This window comes from Myxine glutinosa, chromosome 3 (genome assembly GCF_964187855.1).
Source record: "Myxine glutinosa chromosome 3, kmMyxGlut1.1, whole genome shotgun sequence".
Taxonomy (NCBI): domain Eukaryota; kingdom Metazoa; phylum Chordata; class Myxini; order Myxiniformes; family Myxinidae; genus Myxine; species Myxine glutinosa.
In genome coordinates, this window is record NC_136263.1 from 13358038 (window position 1) to 13380368 (window position 22331).

The window sequence follows — 22331 nt, forward strand, 5'->3', positions numbered from 1 at the left end:
TTTACCGTGGGAGTTGTTGTATGCAGATGATCTGGTGTTGATTGCGGAAAGTATGGGTGGACTGAAGGAAAAGATGAACACGTGGAAGGAATGTATGGAGACAAAAGGTCTGAAGGTGAATATCGGAAAGACGAAGGTGATGGCAAGTGGTAAAGCATGTGGTGATGTGGAAAGAACTGGGAAGTGGCCCTGTGCTGTGTGTAGGAAGGGTGACGGAGTGAACTCCATTCAATGTACAATGTACAATGTGCGCTGAGTGGGTTCATCAAAAATGTAGTGGTCTGAGAGGGTCATTAACCAGTGTGGCAGCTACATTCAAATGTAAGGTGTGCACAGAGGGAGCTGCAGATGGAGGAAATGTTGAGTTGGATCTTGGAGACGGCGTGAAGCTGGAAGGTGTGAAAACATTTTGCTACCTCGGAGACATGCTGAATGGAGAAGGTGGATCAGACTCGGCAACGGTTGCTCGAGTGAGATGTGCATGGAAGAAGTTTCGGGAACTGAGTGGCGTGCTGATGATGAGGGGAGTGTCGTTGAAGCTGAAGGGAAAGGTGTATGCTGCATGTGTGAGAAGTGTTATGATTTATGGGAGCGAGACATGGGTAATGAACGTAGAGCAGCAACGAAGGTTGGGAAGGGTGGAAATGCGAATGGTTCGGTGGATGTGTGGAGTATCGTTGAGAGAGAGGAAGACAAATGATGAATTGCGAAAGATGATGGGAATAGAGCCTGTGATTGATGCTGTGAAGAGGAACAGGTTGAGATGGTTTGGTCATGTGTTGAGGAAGGATGAAAGTGACTGGTTGAGAAGAGTGATGGAAATGAATGTAGAAGGAAGCAGAGGACGGGGAAGACCGAGAAAGACTTGGCTAAAGATGGTGGAAGAAGAAATGCGGGCAAGGGGGTTAACAAGGAGAGATGCAGAAAATAGGGCAAAATGGAGAAGATTGTCATGGGGACCGCAAGGCTAACCCCCGCTCTAGCAGGGAAAATGGCCTTTAAAATGCATGTTTTGTGTTGTTGTTGTGTATATATATCTATATATATATATATATATATATATATATATATATTGCATTCAGAAAGTATTCAGACCCCTTCACATTTTCCACATTTTGTTATGTTGCAGCCTTATGCTGAAATCGTTTAAATTCATTTTTTCCCTCATCAATCTGCACTCCTTACCCCATAATGACAAAGAGAAAACAGGATTTTAGAAAGTTTTGCAAATTTATTAAAAAGAAAAAACTGAAATATCACATTGACATAAGTATTCATACCCTTTGCTATGACACTTGAAATTTATCTCAGGTGCCTCCCATTTCTCTTGATCATCATTGAGATGATTCTACACCTTGATTGGAGTCCACCTGTGGTAAATTAAATTGATTGGACGTGATTGGGAAAGGCACACACCTGTCTATATAAGGTCTCACAGCTGACAATGCATATCAGAGCAAAAACCAAGCCATGAGGTCGAAGGAACTGCCTGCAGAGCTCAGAGACAGGATTGTGTCGAGGCACAGATGTGGGGAAGCCTACAAAAAAATCTCTGCTGCATTGAAGGTTCCCAAGAGCACAGTGGCCTCCATAATTCTTAAATGGAAGAAGTTTGGAACAACCAGGACTCTTCCTCGAGCTGGCCGTACGGGCAAACTGAGCAATCGGGGGAGAAGGGCCTTGGTAAGAGAGGTGACAAAGAACCCGATGGTCACTGGTTTTTTTTGGGGGGGGGGGGGGTTTTGTTGGGTTTTTTGTATACTGAATCGAGGCTCGTGAAAGAGCGAACATTTATTTCACAAACAAATCGACCAGACAAACATAATATATAAAAAGAGGGAGCGGAAGACAAAATGGGGAGAGAAGGGGAAGCACACAAACACAACATTTGAGAGCAGGGAGATGTGTAGGAGGGAGAGGGCTTGCTTAGGGGGAGGAGGCGTGGGAAGGGGGGGGGGGTGGGAAAAGTATAAAACACAAGGACGCAAAGGACTCCAGGACAGAAGTTGGTATTTCAAAAAAGTGGATTTGGGGTGAAATTAGCGGGGGTAGAAAAGATCAAGGTTTTTGATGGGGGAAGATAAGAGATGGTGGTGAACAGCTGTTTTAAAGACCTGGAGGGTGGAATGCTGGAGTGGGATTGAAGAGAGTGAGGGAGTTTGTTCCAGAGGTGGGAGAAAAGAGGAATGAAGGAGTGAAGGTGAGCAGAGGGTCTTGATTTTGGCAGTTTGACCATAAGAGGGTTGCAGGCAGATCTTGTGCGACCTGTAGGAATATTTGGGGGACAGAACCCAGAGAGAGCTGGAGGAGCAAGGCCGGAGAGGAGTCGGTAGAAGACGCTGAGCTGAGCTAGATATGCTGAGCTCCAGAGATCCTGTGTGGAGATGAGAGAAACTTCCAGAAGGACAACCATCACTGCAACACTCCACCGATCTGAGCTTTATGGCAGAGTGGCCAGACGGAAGCCAAACAGTTCAATCTTCGCTTCATCAGACCCCAGAGTCTTGTTTCTCACAGTCTGAGAGTCCTTTAGGTGCTTTTTTGCAAACTCCGAGTGGGCTTTCTTGTGTCTTTCACTGAGGATAGGCTTCCGTCTGGCCACTGACTTGGTTTTTGCTCTGATATGCATTGTCAGCTGTGAGACCTTATATAGACAGGTGTGTCCCTTGCCAAATCATGTCCAATCGATTGAATTTACCACAAGTGGACTCCAATCAAGGTGTAGAAACATCTCAAAGATGATCAAGAGAAATGGGAGGCACCTGAGATAAATTTCAAGTGTCACAGCAAAGGGTCTGAATACTTATGTAAATGTGATATTAAAGCGCGGCGTTACGCGCGCTGCTTGTGAGCAAGGAGGAAGCGGACAAGCGGTAACATATAAACGTCTTTATTGTAAGACTACACTGTAACACTCAACTTCTCCGGGCTGGTCGCCCGGGGTATATCATGAGGCCACGCCTACCCCTCGGGCGTGGCCACCGCCCACTCGGTGCGTGGAATGATGTCACCACGCCAGTGGGCTTTTGTGTCTGCCACACGCGCCCCCCCAGAATTCCCGCGCACCTGGAGGGCCAGTTTGCGGGGCAGACGAATGACCCGGCCGAAGCGCCCCCTGGCGATCGGCGGCGTCCGGGGTGCAGGGATACCAGGTGGGATGCCCCTGGCTGCCCCTGGGATGGGTGCAGGACCGGGGGGCGCCGTGGCGGCGGGGCTGGGCGGTGCCGGGGGTCCGCCCGCAGGAGGGCGGCCCCGACGTGGGGGTCGGGCCACTGGCGGTGGATGGTCCACATCGAGGTGGGCCGGCTTGAGGCGGTCTACCGAAACGCGGTCAGGAGTACCGCCGATGTCCAGGGTGAAGTGCTTCGCCCCGGTCTCCAGCACGCGGAAAGGCCCGTCGTACGGGGGCCGCAGTGGTGTCCGATGGGCATCGTGGCGGACGAAGACGTACTCCGCCGTGCGAAGCTCCGGGGCGACGTGCGTCGGTGGGTGCCCGTGGCATGCCGTTGGCACCGGGGCGAACCTCTGGGCGGTCTCTTGCAGAGCGGAGCGCTGCTGTGCCGCGGACCATGGTGCCGTGGAGTCGGGGAGGAACTCGCCCGGCACCCGCAGCGGTTGCCCGAAGACCAACTCCGCCGCGGATGCGCGCAGGTCCTCCTTGGGCACCGTCCGGAGGCCCAGCAGGACCCAGGGGAGCCTGTCGACCCAGCCGCCGTCGCGGAGGGTGGCCCGGAGCGCGGCCTTCAATGAGCGGTGAAATCGCTCACACAGGCCGTTAGCCTGGGGGTGGTAGGCCGTGGTTCGGTGCAGCCGGACCCCGAGCCCCTGCACAACCGCCCCCCAGAGCTCCGAGGTGAACTGGGGGCCGCGGTCGGATGAGATGTCTGAGGGGGCGCCGAACCGGGCGACCCAGGTGGCGATGAAAGCCTGCGCGACATCGGCCGCCGTTGTCGACGCCAAGGGCACGGCCTCCGGCCACCGGGTGGTGCGGTCCACCATGGTGAGGACGTAGGTGAAACCCCGCGAGGGGGGCAGAGGTCCCACCAGGTCCACGTGGACGTGGTCAAACCGGCGTTCCGGCACCGTGAACGGGGCCAACGGGGCCTGGGTGTGCCGGTGCACCTTGGCGCGCTGGCACGCGAGGCACGTCCTGGCCCAGCCGCGGACGGCCTTCCGGAGGCCATGCCAGACGAACTTGTCGGCGATCAGCCTTTGGGAGGCCCTCGCGCCCGGGTGGGACAGGCCGTGGATGGCGTCAAACACCTGGCGCTGCCAGCCCGCGGGCACAATGGTGCGAGGACGCCCGAGGGAGACGTCGCACAAGAGAGCCGCGCCCGCGCCGTCGAACGGCACCTCGGTGATGCGGAGGCCCGTGACGGCGGTCCGCAAGGCCTGGACGTCGGGGTCAGCGGCCTGGTCCGCTGCCATCCGGGCATAGTCGATGCCGAGGTGGACTGCGTGGGCGACGGCCCGGGAAAGGCAATCCGCCACCGGGTTGTCCTTCCCCGCGACGTGCTGGATGTCCGTCGTGTACTCGGACACGGCCGAGAGGTGACGCTGCTGCCGGGCCGACCACGGCTCGGTGACCTTGCCCATCGCGAAGATCAGCGGCTTGTGGTCGACGAAGGCAGTGAACGCCCGGCCCTCGAGCAGATGGCGGAAGTGCCTGACCGCCAAGTGAAGTCCGAGCAACTCGCGGTCGAAGGTACTGTAACGGCGTTCGGGCGGGCGAAGCTGCCGGCTAAAGAACGCCAGCGGTTGCCAAGCTCCACGCACCCATTGCTCGTGCACCGCGCCCACCGCGTAGTCCGAGGCATCGGTGGTGAGGGCGATCGGTGCATCGGGCGCCGGGTGCGCGAGCATGGTGGCGTTAGCCAAGGCGAGCTTCGCGCCCGTGAACGCCGTGTCCATCTGCTCGGTCCAGGTAACGTCGCCTTTGCCCGGCTTACCTCGGAGAGCTTCGTGCAGGGGGCGCAGGAGCTGGGCGATACGGGGCAGGAACCGATGGTAAAAGTTCACCATGCCCAGGAACTCCTGCAGCCCTCTGATCGTGCGGGGGCGCGGAAACCCCTTCACCGCCTCCACCTTGGCCGGCAGGGGGACGGCGCCGTGCCTGGTGACACGGTGCCCCAGAAAATCGATTGTGGCGGCGCCGAACCGGCACTTTGCGGGGTTCACAATCAGGCCATGCTGGCCCAGGCGTTCGAAGAGCGTGCGGAGGTGGCGTAGGTGCTCTTCGCGGGATGCGCTGGCGACGAGGATATCGTCCAGGTAGACGTAGACAAAATCCAAGTCGCGCAGGACGCTGTCCATCAGTCGCTGGAACGCCTGAGCCGCATTCTTCAGACCGAAGGGCATGCGCAGGAACTCGAAGAGTCCGAATGGCGTGATGACCGCCGTCTTCGGGACGTCCTCCGGCCTGACGGGGACCTGATGGTAGCCGCGTATGAGGTCCACCTTCGAGAAGAAGGACCTGCCCGCCAAACGGGCGGAAAAGTCCTGAATGTGGGGGACGGGGTAGCGGTCGGGAGTCGTGGCGTCATTGAGACGGCGATAGTCCCCGCACGGTCGCCATCCCCCGCCGGGCTTCGGCACGATGTGCAGCGGCGACGCCCAAGCGCTCTCTGAGCGCCGAACGATGCCGAGTCGCTCCAGGGTAGCGAACTCCGCTTTTGCCACCGCCAGCTTCGTCGGCTCGAGGCGGCGTGCCCGGGCGTAGACCGGTGGCCCGACGGTGGGGATGTGATGGGCCACCCCGTGCTTGACGGCCCCCGCCAAGAAGGTGGGCCGCGTGAGGGCCGGGAAGCCGGCGAGGAGGCGGGTGAATGCGTCCGCTGCCGGAAGCGTACAGACCAACGTGGCCGGAACCGAATCGTTCGGCAAGCCGCTTGGCAAGCCGCTCGTTGAGCTGGGCAACGCACATGCGAGCGAGCTGAACGTCTCGGCCTGGACCAGCCGTCTGCGCTTGACGTCGACCAGGAGCCCATTAGCGCACAGGAAGTCCGCGCCAAGCAGTGCCATGGGCACGTCGGCGGTGACGAACGTCCATCGGAAAACCTGCCCTCCAAACCGCAGAGAGAGGCAGCGTTTTCCGTATGTACGGATGGGCGTCCCGTTCGCGGCAAGCAGCGCGGGGCCCCCACCCGCGGCGTGCTTGTCTGACGTGCCGGCGGGAATGACACTCACCTGTGCTCCCGTGTCGCACAGGTAACGGCGCCCGGAGAAGGTGTCCGTTATGAACAGCAGGCTGCTCGAACGGCCGGCGCTCATCGCCACAATTGAGCGCCGGCCCGGGCGTTTCCCGACCCGTTGAAGGAGCACGGCGGATGACACCGCCGAGCTTCGTGGCCGAACTTGGCGTGGAACCAGCACCAGGTGGTGGAGCTGGAGGAGTGCGGCTGGCTCCGCCAGGCCGGTGGAGTCGACGGGTTTCCCCGCGGTGGCGGTTTTCGCCGCGGCGGTGGGCGGGGCGTGGCGGCGTTCACGAGGTGCGTATCAGCATGCTGCTGAACCACAGCGTGCTGTAGAAGATGATGCTGTGGAACATCAGCGTGCTGTAGAAGATGATGCTGTGGAACATCAGCGTGCTGTAGAAGATGATGCTGTGGAACATCAGCGTGCTGTAGAAGATGATGCTGTGGAACATCAGCGTCGAAGGCCGTGACGGCCACGCCAACGCTCGCCCGCGTGTCCGAAGCGGCGAAGTACTTGTCCGCCTCGGCCGCCAATGCTCGGGGTTCCGTTAGCCCGGTCCCGGCCAACGCGAGGCGAACCTGCGCTGGAAGTTGGCGACGGAAAAGCGCCCGGAATAGCGAACCGGGGGCTTCGTCGCCCAACAGTGACAGCATATGGTCCATTCGGACCGACGGGCGCGTCTCACCGAGCTCGGGGAGATCCAGGAGGCGGTCGGCCCGTGCGTCGTCCGTGAGGCTGAACGTGGCTAGGAGTAGCCGCTTGAGTGCCTCGTACTTGTGGCCGTCCGGTGGGTGGCGAAGGACGGACACAACTCGAGCGGCCGTGCCGGGCCCGAGGGAGGCGACGACGTGGCAGTAGCGCGTGTCATCGCCGGTGAGGTGCCGAAGCTGAAATTGGGCTTCGGCCTGGACGAACCAGACTTCGGCCTGAGCCTCCCAAAATTCCGGAAGTTTGACGAAGGCGGCCATGGCGATGGCGTCGCGTGTGGAAGGATCGCTCCGGCAGATCCAACGTCGAGGGTCACCAGTAAAGCGCGGCGTTACGCTCGCTGCTTGTGAGCAAGGAGGAAGCGGACAAGCGGTAACATATAAACGTCTTTATTGTAAGACTACACTGTAACACTCAACTCCTCCGGGCTGGTCGCCCGGGGTATATCATGAGGCCACGCCTACCCCTCGGGCGTGGCCACCGCCCACTCGGTGCGTGGAATGATGTCACCACGCCAGTGGGCTTTTGTGTCTGCCACAATATTTCAGTTTTTTCTATTTTATAAATTTGCAAAACTTTCTAAAGTCCTGTTTTCTCTTTGTCGTTATGGGGTAAGGAGTGCAGATTGATGAGGGAAAAAATGAATTTAAACGATTTCAGCATGAGGCTGCAACATAACACAATGTGAAAAAAGTGAAGGGGTCTGAATACTTTCTGAATGCACTGTATATATATACATATGTCTGTCTTCATGTCTGTCTTCAATTATGTCTGTCTTCAAACATCATGTCTGTCTTCAATCCCACTCCTCCCTCAAGGTCTTCAAAATAACTTTTACCACCATCTCATATCTTCCCCCATCCAAAATCTTGATATTTTCTACCCCCGTTAAACACCCTAAATCCACCTCCTTCAAATTCAGTTTTATTTCCTGAAAGTGCTTGTTGTCTCCATCTTCTTTGTCCCATGTACCCTGCCCCAGCCCTGTCACTTCCACAGATGTCAGGATGTCCTTGTTCTCTCCTGTTGTTGTGCTTCCCTCTCTCTCCCCTCTTGTTTCCCGCTCCCTTTATTATATGTCCCGTGTTAGCTGTTATACGAGCCTCGACTTAGTATACAAAAAAAACAACCAGCTGCAGAGAGTGGCAGAGACGCATAGGTCCTATGATGCCTTGCAATACCCTCTCATCTTTTGGCACATGGAGAAGATGGCTACCACTTCCTCATCATGCAGATTAAGCCTAGGAAATGTATGCCTGTCAAGTGGCAAGAAGGTATCTGCCATTAACTTTTATGCATTCAGAATGATGGTGCGAGATGGAAATGTCGATCACATCTTGAGATGCTGCCAACTCTTCCACCAGCTTGCGGTTGGCATGCATGCCAAGATTGAGAGTGAGCGACTGCTGTATTTATGTCTCAACCAGCGGAAACTTAGAGTGGCCGAATATATTCACCTACGAGATGCAGTAGCCAATGATGGAAATGCCAACTACCTTGTCCAGTTGGTGATTTTACCATCCACCTTCACTGGGAGCCCACGCTACATGCACGAGTACACAAACTCAGGATCCTATGATATTCGTCAGAAACCAGGGAAGGCCCGACCTGTTTATGGCATTCACTTGCAATCCTAATTGGCCAAAGATTCAAGCAGAGCTGATGCCCGGACAGACACACATTACGACCGCCACAATTTTGTTTTCAAGGATCTTCAGGCAAAAGCTCATGCACGCTACTACCAACACTTCCGTATTTGGACCAACTCGATGCTGGAGGTACTCCATCAAATGGAAAAAGAAGCCTCAGGCCCACATCTTGGTATGGCTGAAGGAGAAAATGAAGCCAAATCACAAAGACCAGGTCATCAGCTCACATTTACCCGATCCTCAACATGATCCCTGTCTGTTTGACATAATCGTAAAAGAAAACTCTTGAAAAAGTGTCAGCTCTTCCTGCATGAAGGATGGGAAGTGCCCCAAAAATACCCGAGAAATGTTCTTGATGAAAATCAAACGGGAGAAGACGGGAATGTGAAAACCAAAAACATTGTGTGTCAATTCGATTTGCAATAAAACCTTTTTCTATGGGTTTCTTTAATTTGTGATACATGGTTTGCAGAGAAGTAATTTTTTATTGCAAAGCTTTGATTAAAAATACTTATTTTAAAAATAAAATTAATAAAAAGAAGTTCAAAGTTAATAAATTTTTAACCACAGATTTTATTATTAAATGGATTAAAGGAAAGTGGTACAAGCTCATTTTGCAACGCCCAAGATTGGTAATTCATATAAAACCATGAGGCTGACATTCCCCAATTTGTCATTCAGGACAAAAATCCTAAAAATGTATTTATCCACAAATGTATTTATTTGGTTTGCAGTGAAACAAAACAAAAAAAGCTGAAAAAATGACTATATCTTAGCTTATTCCATGCAGAAATCCTAAAATGGCCCGTAGTCAGGGCCCTGAGGGATATTTTGGTTCAAATTCTTCCAAAAGCATCAAATTTGGCGCAGATGCTGCCCATGCCATACTCTTTCGATTTTTGACGGGCGCCAAGGGCGGTATGATCCGGGGACCATACCGGTCCATCCCGCCATGTCACCTGACCTATGACGTCATAATTAGGATATGCATCCAATCACATGGCGTACTATAAGTGGTCAAAGTTCAAAATGAATCGATCGAAAAATAAAGGCAGGGATCCATTTTTAAGGTTTTCATAAAATCCAATATGGCCGCCAGGTCACATGACATGACGTCATATTTATGACATGTATACATGAACCCGGATCATGATCGCACAAAAATTAAACACAAGGATATGGCATACAGTTCATAAAACATCAAAATCCGTACCTTTGTAATGAGACTGATGAACTGCATATGCCTGAAAATTAGGAAATAGACATGTAAATATTTCCTCTAATTGTCAAAAATAAGGTCAGAGTTCGATTACCCAACCCAGAAACATAAAATGGTGAACCTCGCGTGAATCTTGACAAAAAACTAAAAAACCGACATGTTTGACTCAAAAATGACCTTTAAGATGACCTTGAGGGTTGACCTTGACCTCGAATCATCAAAATAACATCATAATTGGATTCCTCGACCTCGAAAACCCCTGAAAAGTGGTATCATACATGATTCCAACCCTTTTGGTTATTTAACTGATTTTCCTCTAATCCGGGTGGTGGCCATTTAGTATTTCGCCAATATGGGGCCCCCGGGGGGGGGGGGGCGCCATTTTTGGCGCCCGTAAAAAATCGAAAGAGTATGGCATGGGCAACATCTGGGCCAAATTTGGTGCTTTTGGAAGAATTTGAACCAAACGGCCCCAAAATATCCCTAAGGGCCCTGACTACTGGACAATATTATTGGCACCTTTTAGAAGTTGTTAGAAATAATTAGATTTCAAGCAGGTGATTCTCCTTTACCTTGGAAATGAACTCACCTGTGGTGAGTTGCAGGTGCCTGCAATATAGAAATCACTCATTCAACCAGTTTGAATAGAGAAAAGGAGTCATACTGCTGTTTTGTGTCACTGTGTGTACAGCAAATAGCATGGAGAAAAGAAAGAAAACCAGGGAATTGTCTGAGAAGGTCAGACAAAGATTTTAGCCAAGCATGGAAAATGTCAAGGCTACAAGTCCATCTCCAGCGACCTTGATGTTCCTGCATCCACCAGACGCAATGTTATCAGGAAGTGTAAGGCCCATGGCACTGAAGCCAACCTCCCTGGATGTGGACACAAGACAAAACTTGCTCGAAGATTGCAGCAAAGGATTGTTCGAATGGTGGAGAAAGCACCTCTATCAACTGCCAAACAGATTCAAGCTGACCTTCAGACACTAGGTACGACAGTTTCAACTCGCACCATCCGTCGCCAACTCAATGAAAGCGGCTTCTATGGCAGGAGACCCAGAAGGACCCCACTCCCGAGAAAGCCCGACAGGAGTTTGCTAAAAACACACCTGAACAAGCCAAAATCCTTCTGGGAGAATGTCCTGTGGACAGATGAGACCAAATTAGAGCGTTTTGGTAAAGCACATCATCTCTATGTTTCCAGAAAACAAAATGAAGCCTTCATAGAAAAGAACACTTTCCCTACAGTCAAACATGGAGGAGGTTTAGTGATGTTTTGGGGTTGCTGTGCTGCCTCTGGCACTGGGTGCCTTGAATGTGTGCATGGCATCATGAAATCAGGAGATTACCAAGGAATTTTGGAGCACAATGTTCAACCCAGTGTCAGAAAGCTGGGTCTCTGTCAAAGGTCATGGGTCTTGCAGCAGGACAATGACCCCAAACACACTTCAAAAAGCACCCAGGAATGGTTCAAGATAAACACTGGACTGTTCTGAAGTGGCCAGCAATGAGTCCAGATATAAATCCCATTGAACACCTGTGGGGTGCAGTTTGCACAAGAAGAGTGGGATAAACTGCCAGTAGAGAGGTGTAGGAAGCTCATTCATGGCTATCGGAAGCGCCTGCCTGCAGTTATTTTGTCCAAAGTCTGTGCTACCAAATATTAAGTCTTGGGTGTCTATAAGTTTGTCAATGCCATTTATTTTTATTTTCTGATTTAAAAGGATATATTAAGTTCTGAATCAAAAACAAAGGTTCTGTAATATTAACAGTGAAATAAAAAATTGTGGAAACCAAATACTTTCGGCAATTTCAACTTATTTTTGGAGAAAATTGTGAGTTATTTGAAAAATGTGCAAGGGTGCCAATATATATGGCGCCGACTATATAAATATACACGTAAAAATACTACATGGCCATAAGTATGTGGACACCTGAACATCGAACATCTCATTCCAAAATCATGAGCATTAATATGGAGTTGGTCCCTAATTTGCTGCTATAACAGCCTCCACTCTTCTGGGAAGGCTTTCCACTAGATGTTGGAACATTGCTGTGGGGATTTGCTTCCATTCAGCCATAAGAGCATTAGTGAGATTGGGCACTGATGTTGGGCGATTAGTCCTGGCTCGCAGTCGGCGTTCCAATTCATCCCAAATGTGTTCAATAGGGTTGAGGTCAGGTCTCTGTGCAGGCCAGTCAAGTTTTTCCACACCGATCTCGACAAACCATCTCCCTATGGACCTCGCTATGTGCATGGGGGCATTGTCATGTTGAAACAGGAAAGGACCTTCCCCAAACTGTTGCCACAAAGTTGGAAGCACACAATCATCGAGAATGTCATTGTATGCTGTAGCATTAAGATTTCCCTTCACTGGAACTATGGAGCCGAGCCCGAACCATGAAAAACAGCCCCAGACCATTATTCCTGCTCCACCAAACTTTACAGTTGAGGCTATGCATTCGGGCAGGAAGCGTTCTCCTGGCATCCACCAAACCCAGATTCGTCCGTCGGAATCCCAGATGGTGAAGCATGATTCATCACTCCAGAGAACGCGTTTCCACAGCTACAGAGTCCTATGGCGGCGAGCTTTACACAACTCCAGCTGACGCTTGGCATTGCGCATGGTGATCTTCGGCTTGTGTGTGGCTGCTTGGCCTTGGAAACCCATTTCATCAAGTTCCCAACGAACAGTTGTTGTGCTGACGTTGCTTCCAGGGGCAGTTTGGAACTCGGTAGTGAGTGTTGCAACCGAGGACAGACAATTTTTACGAGCTACGCGCTTCAGCACTCAGCGGTCCCGTTCTGCGAGCTTGTGTGGCCTCCCACTTGGCAGCTGAGCTGTTGTTGCTCCTAGAGGTTTCCACTTCAAAATAACAGCACTTAAAGTTGACCAGGGCAGCTCTTGCAGGGCAGACATTTGACGAACTGACTTGTTGTAAAGGTGGCATCCTATGACATTGCCACGTTGAAAGTCACTGAGCTCTTCAGTACGGCCCATTATACTGCCAATGTTTGTCTATGGAGATTGCATGGCTGTGTGCTTCATTATATATACCTGTCAGCAATGGGTGTGGCTGAAACAGCCGAATCCACTAATTAGAAATGGTGTCCGCATACTTTTGGCCATGCAGTGTATATACTCAAAGCTTATTTTCCTCTGCCCCACCCCCCCCCTCCCCCACCACTTTTTTAGGGATAGCCCCTGTGACTTGTGTGTATTGGAAAAACTAGCAAACTATCCCACATGGGTTTCTAAACAGGGTAGGAATGGTGGAGGCAAAAATACAAATGACATAATCTGTCATCAAGTTGGCAAGCTGGGATCAACAATTCACATTTATTGCCACATCTGATGCAATTTAAATACCCTAATGGCAGCGAGATGCTCAGTTTGAAATTGTTTATTCGATACATGTAGATTTTTGATGCCTCGGGTCCGTAATAAAATTTGTAGGCATATTGGTGTAAAATCCAGTGACGAATTGCAAACTAATCGTAGGGGGATACATTTAGTGAAGATCACCATTTGAGTTTTGCCGCAGATAATTCACAAGTATTATCATCAAGTCCTGTTCAGGTGAAACATAAGTTGTGTCTGATGGCATAGTTACTGAAATGAGGAATTTTTTTTTTCCCTTAAAGTTACCTTTCCGAGCCTGGTGTTGGCTTAGCGGTTAGGGTGCTGGATTGGGATCCTAGGATCCTGAGTTTGAATCCCGGTCGATCGTTGAAATAATGCCAGGGGGTTGACTCAGCTTGTCATCCTTCCGAGGTCGGCAAATTGAATACCAGCTTGCTGGGATGAATGTGCCAGTGTGTGCCCCGGTTTAGAATAGGTACACCGTATCCCTGCGCGTCGTAAGAGGCGACGAAAGGGCTGGCGCCAAGAAGGGCATCCGGCCATAAAAATATTGCCTCAAAAAGGGAACAATGATGATTGTCATGGCGTCCGCAAGGCTCACCCCCGCTCTCGCAGGGAAAAATGGCCTTAAAAGGGATTGTTTTTTAAAATTGTTTTTATAGTTTTTATTGAATTTTTTAAATAGTTTTTATAGACTTCATTGTTCTTCTTCTAACCCAACCACCCACAGATAAAGCAAACACTCAATCAGTTAAAAGCAACATCTGAATCACCTCCCAAGCATCCCTCCCGAGAACATCAGTCATGACCTTTCCCTGCGTTGACGGCTGTGGGTGTGGACGGTGCCAAGTGCCTTTGCAAACAACCTTGCTAACGCGCAAGGTGCCCATAAGTTGTCACGGCAGGCATCTATACTCAGCAACATCAGCATGTTGACGATGAACCCCCCAACCCTCCGCAAGCAGCAGAGAACAAGCCGAGGCAGCGGGTAAATCTGTTGGGTGCTGAAGAAGAAACCTGTTGGGTGCTGCAAAATTAAATAATTAACGCTTCAAGAGCAGATGGATCAGGTTGTTCGATTTCTTTCATGATGTTAATTTTGTTATCGTGCCGCTTTTACCTTTTCATTCAAAGTTGAAAGTAAATCTAATATTTGATGTTTGAACACTTTTGTTTGTGATTATATTAAACTTTGAGAAATCAAAAGGTTATTGATTTACTTTTTTGGCAGTGTGTCATAATTTGGAGAGAACAGGGAAGTACGTATGGACTACGCTCCGTAAGGACATTTCTTTATTCCAACCTGCATTGGGTCGGATGGGATATGTCTGCTAGTGTCTTGTCAACATGTCATACCTGTGATTTGCATTTCATAATTTGGCTACAATTTATAGTTGCACGATATATATATATATATATATTTCAGAACACACCTGGTCACAAGTATGCCTCACTGACCAGGTCCTCAGTCGAGGTCCTCAGCATCATCCCGTTTCGGCCCTTCAACCTCGATACGGTCAGCTAATGTGGGCCAGTAGGGGCACATACACCTCCACATGCAGCAGCTCCACCTGGATGCGTACATACCCCCACCCCCAGCCAGTGAGAACACAGACTACAACAACAAAACCAACTCCACTCCCAGAATTCACAACCCCTCATCCACTCACTCACACACCAAAAAAAAAACAACCGATTACCTACCCTTACAACATGCACCGCTCAAACAAAAACACATTCATGCAAAACCACACACACTCCTGCAACACACACACACACACACACACACACACACACACACACACACACACACACACACACACACCCTCTCACACATCCTCCTTCTTTCTGTCCCACACACTCCAAGCCGAGCAAGAAATGCAGAAAAGGAATTGTCAATATACCCTCTACACCCCACCTCAAATGGCTGACAAGAAACTCGCCAACCCTTCTCTCCTCACTCTGCCTCCAGCTCACTGTACTTTCCTCTCTTCCTCTCGTGCACCTCCTCCATGTTCTCTTCCCAATGTACAGACAATTCCCCTAAGATGACATGTCTTGTTTCACCTGACCAGATGACAATGTCAGGCCGCAACCTTGCCACACAGATCTCCTATGGGAATACCAATTGTGGCATTAGGTCTGCCACCACCTGCCAATCACAAGCATCTGACAGCCCTCTTACTTTCCACCTCCTCCTCTTTTCACCTCTTACCCCTTGGCCCTCAATATATTAATATATGTATTGTGTATATACAGACTTGGCATTTAATATGGATTTTTTTCTTTTGTGGAAGTGAACTTACTTTTCAAGATGACTTAGAACCAAAAGGTCATTGGAATTATGTTGAAATTATTCTAGATTTTGTTAATGTGACCTTTAAAAGAAACAACAAGTACAAAAAGTTTTAATTAAAACAAAAGCCGCGTCGATGTTACACAATGCCTAGATGCAGCTGTGCCTATAACGTCGATGTTATAAGCACAGGACATTCCTATTGATTCGATTACTTGATGTTATTTTTGTGCAAAGTGAAAATATATCTCGGCAATTTCCCGTGTGTGGCGACGAATTTTTAATATATCTCGGCATTTTCCCGTCTGTTATTTCAGGCGGTGTATGACTGACCATGCCGCGATTTAAACAAAATATATATATCTCGACATTTTCCCGTCTGTTATTTCGGGCGGTGTATGACTGACCATGCCGCGATTGAAAAATATATATCTCGGCATTTTCCCGTGTGTGGCGACACGTGAACGAAGCTATGCTCCTCTCTCCACATTATTGTGACGACGTATAAATTAAATATTTCATCGTGACGATTGTCATCAAATGGACGAATTTTTAATATATATCGGCATTTTCCCGTCTGTTATTTCAGGCGGTGTATGACTGACCATGCCACGATTGAAAAAAAAATATATCTCGGCAATTTCCCGTGTGTGGCGACACGTGAACGAAGCTATGCTCCTCTCTCCACATTATTGTGACGACGTATAAATTAAATATTTCATCGTGACGATTGTCATCAAATGGACGAATTTTTAATATATCTCGGCATTTTCCCCTCTGTTATTTCAGGCGGTGTATGACTGACCATGCCGCGATTTAAAAATATATATATCTCGGCAATTTCCCGTATTTGGCGACACGTGAGCGAAGCTATGCTCCTCTCCTCTCTCCACATTATTGTGACGACGTATAAATTAAATATTTCATCGTGACGATTGTCATCAAATGGACGAATTTTTAATATATCTCGGCATTTTCCCGTCTGTTATTTCGGGCGGTGTATGACTAGGCATGCCGCGATTTAAACAAAATATATATATCTCGGCATTTTCCCGTCTCTTATTTCGGGCGGTGTATGACTGAGCATGCCGCGATTTTAAAAAAATATATGTCAATGGACTTGAAGTTACAGGCCTTTGAGAATTCATTTCGTTCTATAAAGGGCAACTTTCATCGCATTTTCTTCCCGTTTTTTTTCAACCGAGTCTAAAACTATGTTGGCGACTGTGAAAAATGAAATGATATATCGAATTTGATTTGAAAGAAAACTGTGTGAGAGGAAGACACCACGGGCCTACAAAACAGGCCTCAAAGCTATGCGAGTTAATAAAATGGTGGATATTTGTTTATATGAAGGCTCTCCCAGAATGGGTGGAGCTATGGTTCCCAGAATGGGTGGAGCTTTGAGGTTTTGTCTTCTCTGCAAGAACAACAAGAAGAAGAAGAAAAAGAAGAAGAAGAAGACATGGTAACAACAACAACAGCAGAGTGCACTCTATGAGCAGCGTCTGCGACGCGGCTAAAAACCACATTTGACATTTCCAAGCAAATAAATTGATCCTTGAAAGTGATGTAAACTGATATCGAACTCAATTCATGGACAGTACTGTGTTAAACTTCTGTACGTTTTCCAGAAGTATCTCTTTATTTTGCACATTAGCCAAAAAAAATTTCAACAAAAACAAAAGCTAAATAATGACTGGGATTACGGACAGTAAAATTACAGTTCAGTACTTCGTGTAACCCCCACGAGCATTCAGGAGAGCACGTACACGTCGAGGCATGCTGTTCACGAGATTTGCCAAGGTTTGGACAGGAATCGCTTGCGATGCAGTGACAATAGTCTGCTGCAATTCACGCACAGAGGTAGGCTGCTGGTCCAAGTTGTCGATTTGACGCGTTAATTCTGCCCACAAGTTCTCCATCGGATTCATATCCGGGAACATGGCAGGCCACTCCATATGCTCTACACCACGGTCAGCAAGAAAGTGTTGGATCATGCGAGCACGATGAGGCTGTGCATTGTCATCTTGGAAGACAAAGTTTCCTCGAAAGGCTGCACGAGCAAATGGAAGCAATGTTTCTTCCAGAATGACCCTGTACTTGAACTGGTTCAGGTTTCCATTCAGAACAACCAGGTCAGTTTTGCCCCCTGCATGAAAAGCAGCCCAAACGGTCACCCCACCACCTCCAGCTTGGACTCTTGGCACTATACAATCTTCGTTGTGGGCTTCATGCACTTGTCTGTGCACTCGGACGCGGCCATCTTGACGATAGACCAGAAATCTAGACTCGTCACTGAAGGTCACGTGATTTCAGTGTCCTGGCTGCCATTGACGGTGCTCTCTGGCCCACTGCAATCGGCGCTGGCTGTGTTGTCTGGTCAGGTGTCGCTTTCTCAGGGACGCCTGGCACAATAGCCTGCTTGAACCAGTCGTAGGTTGACTAGCCTTCTGGATACAGGCACATATGTCAGTTGCTGCCACTCAGCTCTAAGCCGATTAGCTGACTTGGTACGGCCATTGCAGACTAACCGGTGCAGCTGGCGATCATCTTTCCTTGTGGTTCTGCGTGGACGTCCTGGCCTCGGTATTGGAGTAGGAACACCCCTCTGAGCATTTCGTTTCAGGATCTTTGACACCTGACCTTGAGTGATGCCATACTGCCGAGCAATAGCACGCTGTTTCATGCCAGAATTTCGTAAAGCCACCACTCCATGACAAACAGCATTGTCAAGTTGACGGACCGTCTCCAGAGGAAGCGGCAATCACTTTTGTAGACGTGCAGCAGTTGTTTTCCACTAATACAGAACGCAACAACCCTTATATACCCGATTGTGAAGCCAATCGTCAAATGTACCTGTCCTTACATTTTGTCATGCCACCTGTGATATAATCCTGTTATTGACTTCTTGCTGCGAAAGACAATCAGTGACATGGTTCTTTCAACAAAGACATCACCGAAGGATAAAAGAAACTGACCAGATTGATATACTGAGTTCAGAAAGTAAACCCAAGTCAAGAAGAAAAAAAAATTCCATTTTTAAAATGCCAAGTCTGTATATATATATATATATATATACATATATATATATATATATATATATATATATATATATATATATATATATACATACATACATACATACATACATACATACATACATGCATGCATGCATACATACATACATACATGCATACATGCATGCATGCATACATACATACATACATACATATATACATATATATATTGTTGCGGATCTCCCGAAGCCCGTCCACGTTACAAAGGAGGGATTGAACTCCTTTTCCCCTTGGGTCTTCGTGTCCACGAGGCCGAATCGCCACTTCCTCAACGAGCGTGAGAAAGGGTATCGGGTCGACGCCGCACGTACCTTTGACCCACACTGCTACGAAAACGGGGATCGGACCTCACACAAGCCACGCTAATCGATTACACCCGAGCGGTGTGCGTATCACGTGACTTGTGCTATTACTTTTATGGAACCCGATTCGAGCGGTTTTATTCGTACTATGCTAGGCCAATTAATGGAAGGGATGGGAACGGTCAAATAAGAGGAAGAACACGATTTATTAGAATGTACAAGGATCAGGAGACACAGAGCAGGCACTTAAACAATGTTAACTTAATGCCCAGACAAAGGGCCCAATCACTCACACGGGGAAATGGAAGAGGGACAGGTTCACGCGCCAAACGTGCCTTGCTGCCGGTCGCTCCCGGACAGCTCGCCCTGCGTGGCCCTCTGGTGGTCACGGCTCGTATGCAGGGAAAATGCAGACAGGAGGAGATCGCGTGTCTGTGGCCTGGAATGGGTCGCCTCCAAAAGTGCGATAATACAGCGGCAGAGTGCAGGGTACAGGGCACGGGGAGAGTTCGTGTACAACGAGGCTATTACAATAGTTCAATGCAAGCGCTTTGACTTGTTCAGGGGCTGGGCGACTCTCTCTCCTCGTCTCTTGTTCTGACGCGTTCAGCTCTGACGAACTCCCACGAACTCCGCTGCTGTTCTGCTCAATGGGCTCAGGGCAGGGCCTTATATGGCCCCTCCCCGATCTTAGCCGAATGTTCCAAGCCCCGCCTCTTGCCGCCGTTGCGAGCCACTCCCCTTGAACTCTGATTGGCGGCTCGTTGCTTACCGGCCACTCCCCCTGCAGCTCCTCCCTTCGGCCTTGCCAGAATTGTTCAGGCCGAGCACATGGCATTCCAGCCTAATCAAGGCCTACTCAATGGCCTACTCAACGCAAAACTAACACAGGAAAGGAGACTACCTTACATTTACGAAGAAATAACTATACTACAGCGAGGCTACATGTTGTGGTACGTCTACCTACGAGGGAGGGTCCTCCTTTATTCTCAAAACCGCAACAATATACACCCCTCTCTCGCCACACTGAATTATAGTCGTAAATTCATTCAAAAAGAACCCGGGCAACGCCGGGTGCATTCGGATCATCGATATATATATATACAGTCACGTGAAAAAGGAAGTACACCCCACGTAAAGTTTTGACTTTTTCAACATATTTCAACATACAGCTATTTGATCTTCATTTCAACAATATTGATAGATAAAGGTGATATAATATAACAAATATCATGAAACATTTACATTTTGTCGTCCATTGTATAATTTAAATAGACATAAATGCAAATTTTGCATGTGGAAAAAGTAAGTTTACCCTTGGCTCTAATAGGTGGTATTGCCCCCTTTGGCAGAAACAACCTCAAGTAGGCATTTCTTATAACTGTCTACCAGTCTCTGACATCGACTGGGAGAAATTTTTGCCCACTCCTCCATGCAGAATTTTTTCAGTTGTGCGATGTTTGAGGGGTTTTTTGCATGCACAGCTCGTTTCAAATCCCCCCACAACATCTCGATGGGATTTAGATCCAGGCTTTGATTTGGCCATTCCAGAACCCTCCATTTCTTTATTTTCAGCCATTCCTTGGTGGATTTACTGATATGTTTAGGGTCATTGTCATGTTGCAAGGTCCACTTTCGGTTGAGCTTCAACTTTCCGACAGATGGCCTGACATTATCCTCCAGCACCCTCTGGTGCAATGAAGAATTCATAGTGGATTCTATGATGGTGAGCTGCCCAGGCCCTGATGCAGCAAAGCTGCCCCAAACCAAAATATTTCCAACACCATGCTTTACAGTTGGTATCAGGTTCTTGTGGTCAAATGCTGTCTTTGGTTTTCACCAAACATGTCTTCTGGTACTGTGGCCAAATAGCTCTACCTTTGACTCATCTGTCCAGAGCACATTGTTCCAGAAGTGCTGGTCTTTGCCTAGGTGTTCATTGGCAAACTTTAGTCTTGCCCTGATGTTCTTCCTGGACAGCAAAGGTTTCCTCCTCGCACACCTCCCATGTAGATCAAATTTGTGCAGCCTCTTTCTAATGGTAGACTCGTGTACTTTGACATCAACAGTGGCAAGAGCTACCTGTAGGTCCTGTGATGACATTCTGGGGTTCTTAGAGACTCCTTTCAGCATCTTGCGGGTCTTCTCTCGGGCTGAACTTGCTGGGGCGACCTGGCCTGAACATGTTGGCAGTTGCTTGGAATCTTCTCCACTTGTAGATGATCTTCCGGACAGTCGAATGATTGATTTCAAATTGTTTGGAGATCTTTTTAAATCCCTTCCCAGACTCGAACGCATCTATAACCTTCTTTCTGAAGGCCTCAGAGAGCTCTTTTGATCGAGGCATGGTGACGCCGCACACTTCAACAACAAAGAGCAAATCAAACTAAATTTCTGAGGTTTAAATAAGACAGGTTCCTCCAAGATCCTCTCTAACGATGTTCTAATCATTTGCACCTGAGCTGGTGCACCTGATTCTAATTTTAGGTGTTTGAAGTCGTGATAAATATAGGGGTGTACTTACTTTTTCCACTTGCGAAATTTTCATTTATGGTTATTTAAATTATACAATGGACTACAAAATGTAAATGTTTCATGATATTTGTTATATTATATCACCTTTATCTATCAATATTGTTGAAATGAAGATCAAATAGCTGTATGTTGACATATGTTGAAAAAGTCAAAACTTTACATGGGGTGTACTTACTTTTTCACGTGACTGTATATATTAATTATATATATATATATATTTTATATAAAAAGAATATATAAAGAATATACAGACTTGGCATTTAATATGGAATATATTTTTTTTCTTGACTTGGGTTTACTTTCTGAACTCAGTATATCAATCTGGTGAGTTTCTTTTACCCTTCGGTGATGTCTTTGTTGAAAGAACCATGTCACTGATTGTCTTTCGCAGCAAGAAGTCAACAACAGGATTATATCACAGGTGGCGTGACAAAATGTAAGGACAGGTACATTTGACGATTGGCTTCACAATCGGGTATATAAGAGTTGTTGCGTTCTATATTAGTGGAAAACAACTGCTGCACGTCTACAAAAGTTAATGCCGCTTCCTTTGGAGATGGTCCGTCAACTTGACAATGCTGTTTGTCATGGAGTGGTGGCTTTACGAAATTCTGGCATGAAACAGCGTGCTATTGCTCGGCAGTATGGCATCACTCAAGGTCAGCTGTCAAAGATCCTGAAACGAAATGCTCAGAGGGGTGTCCCTACTCCAATACCGAGGCCAGGACGTCCACGCAGAACCACAAGGAGAGATGATCGCCAGCTGCACCGGTTAGTCTGCAATGGCCGTACCAAGTCAGCTAATCGGCTTAGGGTTGAGTGGCAGCAACTGACAAATGTGCCTGTATCCAGAAGGCTAGTCAACCAACGACTGGTTCAAGCAGGCTATCGTGCCAGGCGTCCCCTGAGAAAGCCACGCCTGACCAGACAACACAGCCAGCGCCGATTGCAGTGGGCCAGAGAGCACCGTCAATGGCAGCCA

At 48.6% G+C, this 22331-nt stretch overlaps 1 protein-coding gene across 1 annotated transcript in view; it reads left to right on the forward strand.

Annotated features, from left to right (window-relative positions):
• The window catches only part of LOC137423806 (dedicator of cytokinesis protein 1), a 968048-nt gene extending 953696 nt beyond the window's left edge, over positions 1–14352 (forward strand). Inside the window, exon 52 of the mRNA XM_078773719.1 lies at positions 13867–14352. Coding sequence (XP_078629845.1) covers positions 13867–13944 — 78 coding nt within the window. The 3' untranslated portion in view covers positions 13945–14352. The remainder of the gene's footprint in view (positions 1–13866) is intronic.
• Positions 14353–22331: the final 7979 nt, after the last annotated feature.